Raw genomic sequence first — 15,024 nt, forward strand, 5'->3', positions numbered from 1 at the left:
CCGTCTTATGATTGTTGCGTGTGAATCAAAGCATGAGTTTGCCCTGTGTGCGGGCGTTTTGCTTTCGTTTCCTGACGATGAAGACAAACCATATGTCTCGGTTCCTCGTGCGAGAAACGAGAGCCACATCGTTCGGGTTTTCCGGTTGCTGCCCATTTGGTGCCGTGCGTCCGTGCGTGCGCCTTTCGTGTTTTTAACATCTCGCAATGGACAGTGCCAGAACGCAGCAACAGAAAGTAAGCGTGGGACGAGGATCAAGTTAAACCAGACATTAAAACCGTCGTCCGAGCCACCTTTAGATCTTGCTTATACTAGTTTTAAAAGTTGAGCAACGCATGCTTATACTGGTTTTAAAAGTTGAGCAACACATTATATCTAGTAATTCCTCCGTCCCAAAAAAAGCCAACCTAAAAAGGGATGTGACCCTCCTAGTACTACGGATTCGTAGGACTAGGAGGGGTCAGGTTGGCTTTTTTTAGATAGAGGGAGTACCGATTAAGGAAACGATTTAAACCCAACCTCAACCGAAAACCATCATCCGAACCGTCTTGAGATATTGTTTTCACTGATTTTAGGAGTTGAGGGACGCGTCATACAGTCATATCTGATACTCCCTCCGTCCCATAATATAACAACCTAGGACCAGATAAAATATTTCATAGTACAATGAATCTAGACATGCGGCCTGCCCAGATTCGTTGTACTATGAAATGTCACATCCTATACTAGATTGCTATATTATGGGACGGAGGGAGTAGAGGTTTAGGGCCTGTTCATTTTGATGCCATTTTCAACCTTACCAAATTTTGGTAAAGTTGCCAAAAATATGTGTACGTTTAGTTTCCTGCCAAATTTTGGTAACTATATAAGAAATCCTGCCAAAATTTTGGCAAGTTACCAAAATTTTGGCAACTATGCCAAAATTTTGGCAATTTGGTAAAGTATTTTTGGCATCAAAGTGAACAGGCCCTTAGACATGAATTTTAGATTTGGCGACAAATTAAGGGATCTGAAGTGAACTTATGCCCCCAATTATCTGTCGATCTCTCACACTCATGGAGGCCCAATAAACTTATGGGCTGAATTTAGTTAGCCCAACAAGCCAGAGTCCATTATCACCGTGGGCCCGACCTCTTCGTCCCCCTCGGCTCTCTCTCCTCCCCCTCGGCTCGCAACCGCCATGGAGCCATCGCCGGAGATTCCGCCGCCGCCACCCGCCTTCGCCGCCGGCGGAGAAGGCGATCCGCATGCTCCCACCACAGCCGCCGCCCGCTCCTCCTCCTCCTCCTCTCTATTTCCTCTCTTCCCCCTCTCGGCGCCCGAGGAATCCTCCGCCCCCGCGGCGGGGTCCCAGTGGCTCTCAAACCCTAGCTTCTCCTTCGACGCCTCCTCCCTCAACATCCCCGCCACTGCCTCCTCATCCGTACCGCCGCCGCTAAGCGCCTCGTCGGACGAAGAGGAGGCGCCACGGCCCGCACCTGCTAAGTATGACCTGCTGCCCTACTCACCGTCGCCTCCGGCCTCCGACGAGGAGAGGAGGGACAGACGGAAGGATAGGAAGAGGAGGAAGCGGAGGCGGGAGAAGGAGCGGTACAATAGCGCGGAAGCCTCGCGAAAGCCGGGGGTTCGCGCTTGGGCTGGGTCGGAGACGAAGTTGGCTAAGGATTACTACTTCGACGCCAAGGGCGACCAGGATAACTTGGCGTTTGGATCGATATACAGGTCAGGTTTTTGCATATGAAATGTGTAGCAAAGCTGAACTTGCATTGTCATCTGAAGTTAATAATCAGGCATACGCACTGGGTTTGTTCCATTTTTGCGGTATCAGGTTCCATTTGAAAACCATGGGCGTTTATGTTAATTGCGCAATTCCATGAAGGTGTGCTAGACTAGCTGCTAAAGTGGCATGTTAGATGTTGTGCAGGCTTGCTTCTGTTTAGGGCATCATCAGAATTCTCAGTATCAAGTTTGTTTTCCTAGATTCATAGCTACTTGTTTAAACATATTTGTTGTGATCTCTGAGGGAAATAAATAAAAGCCTCTGGGCTAATTGAGTTGCAAGAAACTGTTAGGCAAATTTACTGAACTCGAAGCTCATTAATGTTTAGTCCCCTTTGAAGTTAAGTGGGCTGATTTGATTTCGTCTTGAGAAAAGCGAGATCTGATTTAAATAGAATGAATCAGCTTACATCATGCTTTGGCCAGAATATTAATGCTTAGTGTGATTTTGTGACTTTCCATTTTTTTCCTTGGTTCATGAGTTGATTCTTTATTTTTCTGCTTTCTTCATTTTTGTTTAGTTTGACTGTAGATGCATTTTTCATTTTACTGAAATTTGACACACAAGAAAATTATGCAGAATGGATATTGCACGCTACAAGTCTCAAAACATGCCAGAGGCACGTGGTCTAAAACGGCTTTTGTTTCATAACTTGGGTGTCTCGGTACATATGGGTCATGAGTCAGATTTAGATGGACTGAATAGCAAAGCAAGAGCTGGAGGTCGCTACTACTCGGCGAAATATGCAGTTGTAGAAAGAAATAAGGGTTTCAAACACCTAAAAGTATTGAAAAAGGATAACTCTGCAATTCTCCCAGAAGATTTTATCCCCCTAGGGATACCATCTCTTCCTGAAAATAACACTACTGGGGAACAGGAACTTGAAGAATCTTGGGAAGATGAAATACTTCGGAGGACACGAGAATTCAACAAGATGTCTCGGGAGTTCCCTCACAATGAGAAAATTTGGTTGGACTTTGCCCGATTCCAGGTATTACCAATTTGTCTGATGTTATAATATTTCTTTTGTGAAACAGTGCATAGTGTGATCCACATTGTTGTTACTTTTATGGGATATCATTAGTAGTTACATAGAGAGTTCTAAGATATCAACCTTATTAATATAATGTTTCTTCATTCAACCTTTTCCTTGTCCGCTCTTTATAAATCCACTGAAGAAATTTTCTCTGCTACTTTTTACAGGATAAAGTTGCCAGTACTCAACCTCAGAAAGCAGCCCGTTTGCAAACAACTGAAAGAAAAATTAGTATATTGGAAAAAGCTGTAGAGCTTAATCCAGATAATGAAGAATTATTGCTTTATCTTCTGAAGGCATATGGTGAGAGGGATAGCACCCAGAATCTCCTGGATAAATGGGAGCAGATACTCATGAAACACCCGGATAGTTGTAAGTTGTGGAAACAGTATCTACTTCTGTGTCAAGGGGAATTCTCCAGATTCAAAGTATCTGACCTACGGAAGTCTTACGCTTATGCAGTACAGGCTTTATCTGCAGCTTGTACTAAGCTATGTAGGCAGGTTCAACTTCAGTGTTTCTTTGTATATAGTTCAGCTTATCTGCTCCCCCTCCCCTTTTTCTATCCCTCTCTCGGCATGTATGCACTGTTAGCGAGTTAAAATTTTCTGATGTTTATTCTTTCTTTCTTTTTTTCACAGGATACACAATATGATCGTCTCGAACCTAAGTATTCTTCCTTAATTCATCTTGAACTCGGTCTAGTGGATATATTTGTGAATTTGTGTCGGTTCGAATGGCATACTGGACATCGGGAATTAGCAACTGCACTATTTCAGGCTCAAATAGAATTTAGTTTATTCTCCCCTCCCCTTCATCTGACCACAAGCAGTAAGCAAAGACTCTTTGAGCACTTCTGGAACAATGGTGGTGCTAGAATCGGAGAAGATGGGGCTCTTGGATGGTCCAGATGGTTGGCAAAAGATGAGGAGAGTAGACAAAATATAGATATACAAGAAAATACCCAAGAAACTGAAAGGGGTGGTTGGAGTGGTTGGTTTGATCCTTCTCTAAGGACTAATAGTGAAACAAGCAAAGTGGAACCATCGACATCTGATGGAAATGATGCAGAAAATCCAGATGATGAGGACCCATCTGCACAAGAAGATGTTGAATCTTTGCTGAAAAAGCTTGGGATTGATGGAGATGCTGATTACAATAGTGAAGTTAAAGATCCAAAAACGTGGAATAGATGGTCATTTATGGAGTTATCAAGGGATAATGAACAATGGATGCCTCTTCATGAAAAACTTGGTACGTTATTTTCTCCTTGTGTTTGTAGATTGACAAATCACATTGTTTTTTTAGCTAACCCAGTACTTACACTGGATGCCATTTTCATGGACAGGATCACTTTATTCTGATGATGCTCCAACTGGAGAAGACAATGATCAGCTTTCCAGAGTAATTTTGTTTGAGGATATAACTGAGTTCCTGTTCTCTCTATCTTCTGAAGAGGCTCGCTTTTCTTTGATATGCCAATTCATTGATTTCTATGGTGGAAAAATTTCTAGATGGTAATTTCATCTACTTCTTTTCAGATAAGCTGTTGTCATTCTCTGTACGCAAAGTCTACTAGCACTTGTACAATAAAAATGGCATTTCGACCTCAGTGAAACAGCAAATATTATTGCTCATTTTTTAAAGATGTGAACGTATTCCTTAAGATCATCACTATATGGGCCTTTGAAAGAACATACTAATGATAGCTGTAACTGTATAATGAGGTGTATGATTCAACATGGCAAGTGCATCTTAATTTTAGACTTGTGCTGATCATGTTGATAGTTTTACTTGAATCCAGAAATTAAGGAAAATAGATGGTAATGGTATTACTGCCCAGGAGTTTATAGTCCTTGCAAGCAAACATTTGGACATGTAGGATGAAAACAGAGACGATGGCAGTGAGATGTGAAATGTGTTATATCAGCCTTGTCCTCATTTTATGTGCCTTAAAAATCTGTATTAATTATGAGCAGTTCATTGGGTTGCACTATGAATAAGTTGTTACTTTTCACAATTTGTTTCTTGCCATTTTCATATTGTTGTGTACCAATGAGTTAACTACAGGATATTTTTACATTCCAGGACATCCACCAACAGTTCAAGTTGGATTGATAGGAATTTGAGCCTAGAGATGATTACAGATGACATTCAGGAAGATCTTAGTACGGTGTCTAACCTTATAGACAAGAACCAAACTTCAGTTCATAATAAAATGGTGTCATTGTTAGGAACTATGCATGAATTTTCTCAAAGGCCTGGCACTGCGAAATTTCTGAAAAATGCAATATTGCTTTTCCTTGATGTATTCCCTCGTAATCATATCCTGGAGGAAGCTGTTCTTGTTACCCCCCAAATTCATACAGCTCAAGAAAAATATCTGGCTACTCCAGCCACCGCATCCCGGGCTTTGGCCAAAAATCTATTGAAGAAAGACAGACAGGTATGCCTTGTTCCGTATTTTTGGCATCACTTGGCTGAGTAGCATAACAGGTGAAAACTAGGTCGTTAGTTGTGCAATGAGCATACAGAAACCGGTAGTTTTTTCATGTGTTTTAAGCTAGCTAGTTGTGCATTTTATGTTTTCTTGAATACGTGCATTGTATTTAATCTGCGTCTCTTGGTAGACTGGATGCATCATGCAGTTTGGGAACCAAAATCAAACTGAGTTCTTCAGAGATTGAGACATGTCTCTTCAATTCAATAACATCCATTTCATTTAACTAGCTCAAAGTATTTCAACGTTCATCTTATTTTGGATCTTGCTTTTCCAACAGTTCCATGTGTGCATTTTTTTAATATTTATATACCTGCACTACATGTATCAGTAAATATTCTTAACAGTGATACTTGGAGCACGACGCTCTTTTCTTTTGAAATAAGAAAAAAAAACTGAACCATGTCACCTTTTTCGGGTAGGATCTTTTGCTTTGTGGAATATATGGACGAATTGAGGCTATGAATGGGGACTTTGTCAAAGCAAGGCATATATTCGACTTGGCACTATCAACTTCTCAAGGAGCTTCAGAGGTAAAACCATAAAGTAAATGAATCAGTATGTTCAGATCCAAAAATACAATCAATGTTGTCATTATGTCTTTGTAATGTGCCAATGCTGCTAGAAATATAGATCAGTATGTCAAATGGGTCTCACTCACTACCTCCCTTCCAAATTCCAATATAGATGTAGTTCTGTATATTGCAATGGTTCTCTGACACACTGCTAGCAATTATACCCTTCTTTTACATTATACATTGATAAGCATTATAAAATGTACTGCCTGGAATTAGTTACTGTGAGAAACAATAACATGATATCTATTAGTGCTTAAGGTTTGAAAAGTTTTTTTTGAAAGTGTTGAAAGTTTGACTGCGCACCTCCTATGGCAAGTAGGGAACCTCTATTTTGGAATAGAGGTACTCACTCGTTTTCACAATATTATTTTCAATTCCACCATGGACACAAACCAATGGTCACCAACTTAGATCACATGCTATAACTACTCAACCTATTCGCAATATTATGTTAGGGGTAGCTACTATTATAGAGTGGACATTGTGACACTTGGTTTTCTCAATAGACAATCATTTTGATGTGGCCTGTTGCAAGAAAATTGGCTAACATATTTTTGCCATTCAGGTTTCTCACATTGGTCTAGCAGCAATCTCGTGGTTGAGTTAGAATAGGTTTCAAGCAACTTTATGAAAGCATATACTACGTAGTTAATTGTCTTGAGCAGTTTATGTTATTGGAAAGGAAACACCACATCGGTACTTGGTCAGCTATGTCAAACATAGTTTTATTGATTTCAGGGCTCTATTCCCAGCACAACAATGTGCCTTATATAGTCTTCTATTCTAGCACATTTATTTATGCTCGCTTCTGCTTTCGTTGGGCAGGATCTCAGGAAGAAGGTTCCTATTCTTTATTTTTGGTATGCTGAGATGGAGCTAGCAATATATGCTTCAAGAAACAATTCTGACTCTGTGGATCGTGCAATCCACGTTCTGTCCTGCTTAGGGGACAAGGCGAAGTATGCTTCTTTTGATGGGTCTATATCACGACCTCAGGTGTTAAAGGCTCGTCAAGGATTTAAAGAGCAGATTAGAAGCTTGCGATCTTCATTTGCAAGTGATGGTATGAAAGAAGAGTCTGTTGCTCTAATCTGCTCAGCATCTTTGTTTGAGAGTATGACATCTGGTTTTGCTTCTGGTCTTGAAGTTATAGAAGAGACCTTTTATATGACACCTTCAGGTATTTCATCCTTCAGCACCTTTTTCTTGATAATCTGAATGATAATTACTCATGCCTTTACTTTTAGCTCATGTGTATGTTTATTTATCTATAAGCGGGGCGAGTTGACTTTTGTACAAATTGTAGCCATTGTTTGTCCTCCCATACTTTTTTCTCAAGTACTAGTGATAGTCTAATAGATACTGATCATAAAAGCAACCACATGCTAAGCCATTACATTTTCTGTTCCTTTAATTGTTATATATTGGCTATCTACCATCTGCTAACTATTGAATTATAACCTGTCTTTAGGGCTCTGTTAGACGTATTTTTTAGTTTGACATTTGAAATTGTTTTCATGTATCTTGCTAAACTCTTAGATATTTTACAATCTTCAATAAACATACCTATTTTCTGACTGGAAGTGACAAGCTCCTTTCTAGTACTCCCAAGGCTGCTCAGGTGTCAACTACAGCTTTTGATACCAAGATTTTGCATGAAGTATCAAGCTTATTTGGATCACAAGTCTCCACCCATAGTCCAAATTAACTAGCATTTCACTGTAGATCTTACATTTATTTTATTTCTGCAGTGCTTGATAGTTCATGATTTTATTTATCCTTTTCATTTACTTTGCTTTTCTATGTCTGTAAATATGTATTATTATTCTCATCTGTCAAATTCGCAATCTATTAAGCATACTCTTATCATGATTTTTCAGAGAACAACCATAGCTTAGAATTCGAAGAATTGTGGATGCACTACATCAAGCAGCTTCAGAAAAATCTTAATCAGTTGAGTCTCTCAAGGGTTTGGCCAAAAATATCGCAAGGAATACAAACATATCCGTACAACCCAAAATCATATGCAGCCATGTTAACTCTAGGTTGCCTTTACAGTGTTTCCAATAATCTACGTCTCACACTCGACAAATTTAATCAAAGGTGAGTTCTCTTCCCTACAAAATCCATAACACACTGCTTTTATTACATGCTATGGTGTTCTTCTCTGACAAAAATATGGAATATATTGTGTAATAAGGTAGAAATGTAATTGATCCTGCTAATGATTCTCTTGGTCTCCTTTAGCAATACATTTTTTTGTGATGCTTTTCACAGTATATAGAGATACATTTGTAACCTGCGAACTTCCTGACACAGTAAACAGTATATATCAAGTATTTTTTTTTCCTTTAAGTAGCCAGTTTGGGTGCATGCACTCTTCTAAAAATATCTTCTGAAGTGCGCATGGTATTGCATTGCATATTTACTGCTCTTTGTCTTTTGATTTTATCAGGGATCCTTCCATAATTGGCTTGCTCTTTGCTTTGTCCTTTGAATTGTGCAAAGCTGGATCAGACAATAGAATACACAATCTGTTTGAGAGAGCTCTGACTGATGATAAGTTACAGAAATCCGTTCTGTTGTGGCGCTGTTATCTAGCTTATGAGGCAGAGATAGCTTGCAATGCTTCTGCAGCTCGGCGTGTGTTCTTCAGAGCTATACATGCCTGTCCATGGTATGGTACTGAAATATGTTGTCGCAATTTGATGTTTCTCTGGTTATACTTACATGATTGCTTATTCTATCATCCATCTATATCCAGCTATTTTTATGTAGCCAATTTGGAACAAAGATCATTTATATGTTTTTTGTTACATTTGTATCTTATACTTACACTATATTACTAGAGTACAGAAGAGATCTCATCAGAGGATAATGGGCACCTGAACTTTGTTGTGCTATTGCCCTTACAGATAGCTAAATGTACAATAGAGTATAAAGTTTAAATAACCACACTTTTTTGGAAGAAAGTGCTTTGACAGTAAATTGGTGTTCTTGCAAATATGGTTGCTCTATGAACTTGTTACTTGGAACTCGGAACTTGTAGCTTCTGCCTTTTCTTTTTTATTTTTTTATCAAAAAGTTCCATCTTTAATTGTGGGTTTGGGAAACACAAGTTCTATTTTCATGTTATTTTAGCTGCTATTGTTTTCTAATATTAAACATTTAAACTGTAACTTGAGTGATGGCCAAACTAATGACAATTGGAACTTGGCACTCATAACAAGACATCCCACTTTGCAGGTCTAAACGATTATGGCTTGATGGATTTGAAAAACTGAGTTCAATTTTGACACTGAAAGAGTTGTCAGATCTCCAAGAAGTAATGCGTGACAAGGAATTGCACATTCGAACTGACATTTATGAGATACTCCTGCAAGATGAAACAGATACGTGATGCAGCTATCCCTGTTTTTGTCCATAATTCGAGATCTCCATATTATCTCAAGGTTCCATCTTGCAACTGAAGATCGGTTGCATGTGATCTTTTAACTCATAATTGTTGGACTCTCAAGATCGGTTGCTCAGGAACCTTTATGTCGCATGGAATGTGATCTGGACACGATGTACATCCAAAGCATCTTTAGATTGGCAATCTCGTGACATATTAATGTGATTTATTTTCTGTTCCTGGAGACATATGTTCGGCTTGTGTCTGGTCACTCCAATCCTTGTATTTGGTTGGCTCATGCTTCTTGGAAGGGCACAACTGCAGGAAGAGGTCAATATGAAGTAATGATGGAGGAAAGCATAGAGCGGCAGCATAAAGTTGAAATTGTCTTGCCAAAATGGAACATCAAAAGCTGGCAGAGAATCGAGTTGATAAATAAAAAATTACTGCGTCTTCAGGCAAGTGATGCTGTATTTTACAGCAAATATGTTTTTTTAGTTTCTTCGTCATTTTCTTACTGCACTTGCTCATGGTACTCCTTGTGAAAGCAGGTTGGGGGTATTTATGCAGTACCCTAGCGTCAATCAAAAGCCTGGAGTATGTCTTCATTTATCATCTTTCTGCGATTAAACGATGCTTGTCCTTTTTAAAACGGAAAGAAGGAAAGCTTAGTTCTGAACATAATATACTAATATTGTGGTATATATGTGTACAATGCTTGAAGTGACACATTTTTTTTTGAAAAAAAAAAGAAACTACCGTAAAAATATGACTCGGTAATTACAAAAGAGGGTTGCTAGATGAGGGGTGCATACTACCTCTTGTTAGCTGAGTCTGCTGCAGCAAATGATGTTAGTAGGTATAGTTGTATACCATGTTCTCGTAGGATACTGTTTACTCTTTATTTGTTATGCTCCGCTGCTGTGATGCCTGCGTCCTATACTCCTAGCCAAACGCCCACGCGATACGGCGATGGTGGAGAGAGGCCGATAGGCTATAGCGCTTTCGAGTATTCTTGTATTCGACGGTCCATTTGCAGTTACACGTAGCAGGTTTATTGATTGTTATGTGCTGATACTCGCTAGTTCATTGCCGATCTTCCTCATCAGAATCCGGGATAAGGGACTTCCTACGCAGGCACCTAAAGGCTGTGCCAATATACATCTTGGTTTATGCTTGGCATGATAAGAGGGTTGAATTGAATACAGTACTGAGGCCCCGACAAGGTAACGATACAATGCAGTCTTCCATATGTACCATACCTTGATGCATCCTGGTGAATTTGAACCCTCCTCACCCACAGGATGTGGCTATGTATTTACAAGGGTGGGTAAACTAACTCCCCCATTATTATCCTAACTTCCTGACCAAGACATTTGTCCGTTCAGTTCTCCATATAATTGGTTCCTTCACTTCACCCTCTCGTTCTGATGATGGTTATGGTGCCCTTTCCTGCCGTCCTGATCCTTGTGAGGCTAACAACTGCTTTGCCGGACAGGCCTAGTCCATGAGCGTACACAGCAGGGCTGCACGCGAACTGGCCGACTGGGTGCCGGACCGGCCTGGCTGGCCGCTTCAGGATCCTCTGGTTGACGTCGTTCAGCGTCGCCGCGCCGCCGCCTTCTAACCCCAGCGGCTTGACAACTGCAAACGGGTACAGCACGCCCGTGTCCCTCTTCTCCTTCCCTGTGAATGAATGACCAAGAAATTTCTTTTACACTTCTATAAACATCAACAAATGCAATTCTTATTATTAAGGGGGGTTGAACAGTAACAACATGACTATTTACTTCGTCCGTCCCAAAATACTTGTCATTCTAGATAGTTTAGCAGGGACTAAGATTTCAGAAAAAAGACTATAATACCCCACATTAAATGGTATATATGGTTAGGAGTGGAGTAGTAGTTTAGGGGTAGAAAAGGAAGAAATTTGAATATAGAGGAATGGATGTGACAACTAGTACTTTCTAGTGATAAATATATTGGAACAAATTTTGAATCCTAGAAAGACAACTATTATGGGACAGATGTAGCATTTTACTTAAAAACCCTCTTCATTTATAGAAGCTATACTATGAAGGAGTAAATAACAACTGAGGGGGGCAATCAATAGATGCGGCCTGCCATGCATCCATGCATGCCTATGAAACTGTTTAACAAGGCAAATACGTTCGAAACCACATCTGCAAGACTGCAAGCACTGCTGCTCCCCGCCCCAATCCCTGCCACCGCCTCAGTTGCCACACATGCGCGGCGAGTGATAATTGCCCACCGGTCACCCACCCACCCCCACCCCACCTCACCTCACCTGTCAGCGACGAGGAGCGACGAGGCGACGACGCGGAGGCGGCACGAGAGGACGGCGATGGCTGCTGCTGCTGTTTGCCCACGATGACGTGCTCCTCGCAGGAGTAATTGCCGCGGCGCCCTGGCCGCCCTGCCGCTGCCGCTGCGTGGCCCGCGCCTGCTGCACTAGTTGCCTTTTGCAGCTGCAGTTGCTGCGCAGCGCCTTGCCCGGTGGTGGTGCGAGAGGTGGCGGGCGAGGAGTTGTGGTTGTGGAGGATGGGATCAGCTGCCTCTCCTCCTCCTCCTCCCTGCGCCGCTGGCACCTGCACTGCTGATGTTGCTGCTGCTGCTGCTGCGCTGATCGGGCCCCTCTGCTCCTGCTCCCAACCCGATGCGTCGTCCTCATCTCCTGCCCAATAAACAGGGTCCTAAGTTGTTTTAATGCAACTACTTTGACACTAAGATCAGATGTACTAAGTTTGCTGATAATTGACTGTGATGAGAAGCCGACAGCTATTTTGTCTCTAGCTGTTGTTGCTTAGCCTGAAGAAATTCAGCCATGCAGTGACGAGGAAGAACTCGATCGGAGATATGATTAATCTGGTGTTTAGATGTGGTAGTAAAAGCTGTCCGATTGAAAAGGACGTGTCGATATTCATAATCACCTGAGACAAAACTGCCGCTCTCCGGGATCATGATATTCAATTCATGCATGAGACCCCCCTCGCCGCCGCTGCTGCTGGAATCCCAGAAGCTCTGTGTGTGGCAAGAGCAAGCAACAAAACAACAGCAGCTACGAGTTAGCTAGAGCAAAAGGCGAGGAAGAAGACAATCAGGCACAGCTTGCTTTCTGCGAGGAGACACGACGACGCTGCACTGCTCTTTTGTACGTAAGTATATGTTACTGCATATATGCGACATTGCGACAATGGAGTTGTGCCTTTCCACTTTGCTGTGATCTCTGTTATGTTCTTAGCACTTTCGTTCTACTCGAGATTAATTACTACTGCTACTTGGAAGTTTTACAGGCAACAAAAAAGTTTCAGTGATCTCATGATCTTTCATCTTTTTTAAAAAAGCTCCAGTAATAAGTAACCACTACTAAAGAATGAATATATTGTCTAGGCGCCGAGCTAGCTACCCACTATAGCTACCTGAAAACGCAACAAGTTCTTGCATCAATGAATCTACGATGAACCATGCATCATATATCTTCGATGACGGGTACATTGTCCATGAATGTGTTGATGGCATTTACCTGAAGAAGGCAGTGCAGGTCCTCGTTCGCCGCCGCCGCCGCTGGCCGTCGAGGCGGCGCCGCCGCCTCCGCCATCCTCTGCCGCTTATTGCAACGGTCGCTCCAGTGCGCGACGGCGTCTTGCAGGTAGCCACTGGACGCCTCCGACGACGACGACTCCGGCGACTCCAAACCTACTACACACACCAACGAACCTAAGCTCAACGACACTATCTCACTAGTTCACTACACAAACATGCCCTAGCTAGCTAGCTTGCAAGCAAAAGAGGAAAGCAAGCGTATCTGCGTATGCATGAGTCTACGTATATACTGTGTGTGAGGTGGTAGCTAGTAGCAGTGGGTGTGTCTTACGCATGGCCGGAAGAAAGGCGCCATGAATGCCATCTTGGGCGGCGTCTCCTCCTCCTCCTCCAAGTGTGTGCAGCTGTAGCTGATCCCAATCCCAATCCAGCTGAGGAGGAGGAGGAGGAGGCAGCACGAAGTGGTCGTCGACGTAGTAGGAGTGGTAGTTGTCTAGGGCCATGGCCTTACTCTCCTTTGCCCTGTTACGTCCTTTCGTGTGTGTTTATGTGTGTGAGAGAGCTAGCTATTATGGCTGTGCAGCTGAATGCTGATGAGGCTGGGGCTTAAATAGGAGGCAACTTTCGTGGCAACAAAAGCTGTGTCGAATTGGGCGGATGGGAATGGACGGAATTGATCAATAGGAGGAGCCAGGCAGCCAGCAACCGGTCAATGGGAAAAGAACGAATAAACAAGAGCAAAAGAGCAAAGGGGAAAAAGTTGCGGTTGCTGGATGGATAGCTCCATGCATCTAGGCCTTTCTCGTGATTCGTTATGTTTGATTGCCCTCTCCCCCTTTCTATCATCATCGGAGAATGTTGCCAGCAGTGCATTCAATACATTGTGAAATTGATCAACAGTGTCCATCCATATACTCGCCGAGATACAAAAGATCTAAAATAGATAGATATGGATAGTACATTAGTACTTAAAAGCAATGTAGACAGTTTGTTAATAATGTGGTATAGTTTAGTTTGTGTGACATGTATACAACCTTAGAACAAAAAATATTAAACGTACTATTTTTTTTAATTAAACTCTTACTAATATTGATGTGCTATGTCATATATCTAGATTTCTTGTAACTGTCATCTAGTTAATTCAAAAGATTTAGATCAATGTTTATAAGAGCTCTGTTAAAAAAAGTTTAAGTACGTGTAACATTGCTCTTTTAGGGCTAATTGGCTAAAACATGAATTTTTACGGAATTTTCACGTGACTTAACTCAATTATCCTACAAAAATCTGGTAAAATCATTTAATCCAAAAGGAGGAGGCTTTCTATATGTTATATTCATGATCATAAGCTATTTCTATGTATTCACAAAACATTTCACGCCAATGCCATCACATGCAATATTTGACATTTGCAGTAGAGGAATTAATGCCATCAAGTGTGACCGAGGGGTGGTAAAGTAAAATTGTTGGGTGGGGAGAGTAAAAAGGAGTTGCAAGTACTACGTGACTGTTGATGTTTTTGTTCGTATCGCTGCTGCACCAGACGGGGACAGCACCGGTAGCTTTAGCATTCTTTCATGAAAATCTTTGGACGAGGCCAAGAAAATGTGTTTGCTATATTTCTCCTTTTTACTGTACCATAAGTTTTGAGCTTCTGCCATTACTGCCATCCTTGGACAACTGCGAGCTTATCATAGCTCTGTGTACTTGTTACAGAAACTCCTTTGCCCAACCCAAGTGTGGGGCTTCACATATCACCAATAATGACCAAAAGGGTCCACACAACAATATCACTATTTAAGATACTACCAGTACTTAAAAGCTACTAGTAGTATTGGATGATGTGAAACATCGAATTTCAGAGGATGATATGAAATGTCAATAATTAATATGAAATTTACCATGCATGCATGGTTGGTAAACCTAAAGAAACAGACAGAGAAAATATATATGTGGTGTGATCATTGACAGATTAATCTGCTGGTGTGGTTTGTTCATCAATCATCTATATGCACAACGGCACAAGGAAATGACCAATTAAAGAATGTAACTAATCTGAAGTTCTGAACCAGCTAATGAAGCAAAGAAACGTACATATTGATCAATAAAAGGCATGGTCCAAAAGGGAGATCAATCAGGCCTGGAACAGAAATGAGTTCCCCAAAGGGGGTCAAG

General features: G+C 41.4%; 2 protein-coding genes across 3 annotated transcripts; one reads left to right on the forward strand and one right to left on the reverse strand.

Annotated features, from left to right (window-relative positions):
- The first annotated feature begins 1,146 nt into the window (after positions 1-1,146).
- Positions 1,147-10,330, forward strand: LOC4330879 (uncharacterized). Its single transcript, XM_015771633.3, has 12 exons — positions 1,147-1,722; positions 2,360-2,771; positions 2,984-3,319; positions 3,458-4,070; positions 4,165-4,333; positions 4,905-5,262; positions 5,739-5,849; positions 6,720-7,074; positions 7,775-7,997; positions 8,350-8,571; positions 9,141-9,746; positions 9,840-10,330. The coding sequence occupies exons 1-11, from the start codon at positions 1,181-1,183 to the stop codon at positions 9,292-9,294; spliced, it is 3,495 nt and encodes a 1,164-aa protein (XP_015627119.1). The 5' UTR covers positions 1,147-1,180; the 3' UTR covers positions 9,295-9,746; positions 9,840-10,330.
- A 107-nt stretch (positions 10,331-10,437) lies between these two features.
- On the reverse strand, positions 10,438-13,428 carry LOC9267910 (uncharacterized). 2 transcript variants are annotated; one of them, XM_026022926.2, is made up of 5 exons: positions 13,184-13,428; positions 12,833-13,008; positions 12,240-12,330; positions 11,597-11,983; positions 10,438-10,974 (listed from the first exon to the last, which is right to left on the reverse strand). In XM_026022926.2, the coding sequence occupies exons 1-5, from the start codon at positions 13,353-13,355 to the stop codon at positions 10,703-10,705; spliced, it is 1,098 nt and encodes a 365-aa protein (XP_025878711.1). In that variant the 5' UTR covers positions 13,356-13,428; the 3' UTR covers positions 10,438-10,702. The 2 variants fall into 2 exon arrangements, with proteins under 2 accessions (XP_025878711.1, XP_025878712.1); XM_026022927.2 differs by having other exon boundaries at positions 11,592-11,983.
- Positions 13,429-15,024: the final 1,596 nt, after the last annotated feature.

Source organism: Oryza sativa, chromosome 2, assembly GCF_034140825.1.
Source record: "Oryza sativa Japonica Group chromosome 2, ASM3414082v1".
Lineage (NCBI taxonomy): Eukaryota > Viridiplantae > Streptophyta > Magnoliopsida > Poales > Poaceae > Oryza > Oryza sativa.

Coding starts and splice junctions, on each gene's coding strand:
- LOC4330879 (XM_015771633.3), top strand. CDS start 1,181: ATGGAGCCATCGCCGGAGATTCCGCCGCCGCCACCCGCCTTCGCCGCC. Junction 5,263..5,738: donor TATTGAAGAAAGACAGACAG/GTATGCCTTGTT, acceptor TTTTTCGGGTAG/GATCTTTTGCTTTGTGGAAT. Junction 7,075..7,774: donor CTTTTATATGACACCTTCAG/GTATTTCATCCT, acceptor ATGATTTTTCAG/AGAACAACCATAGCTTAGAA.
- LOC9267910 (XM_026022926.2), bottom strand. CDS start 13,355: ATGGCCCTAGACAACTACCACTCCTACTACGTCGACGACCACTTCGTG. Junction 11,984..12,239: donor GAGCGGCAGTTTTGTCTCAG/GTGATTATGAAT, acceptor TTTATTGGGCAG/GAGATGAGGACGACGCATCG. Junction 10,975..11,596: donor TCGCTCCTCGTCGCTGACAG/GTGAGGTGAGGT, acceptor ATTCATTCACAG/GGAAGGAGAAGAGGGACACG.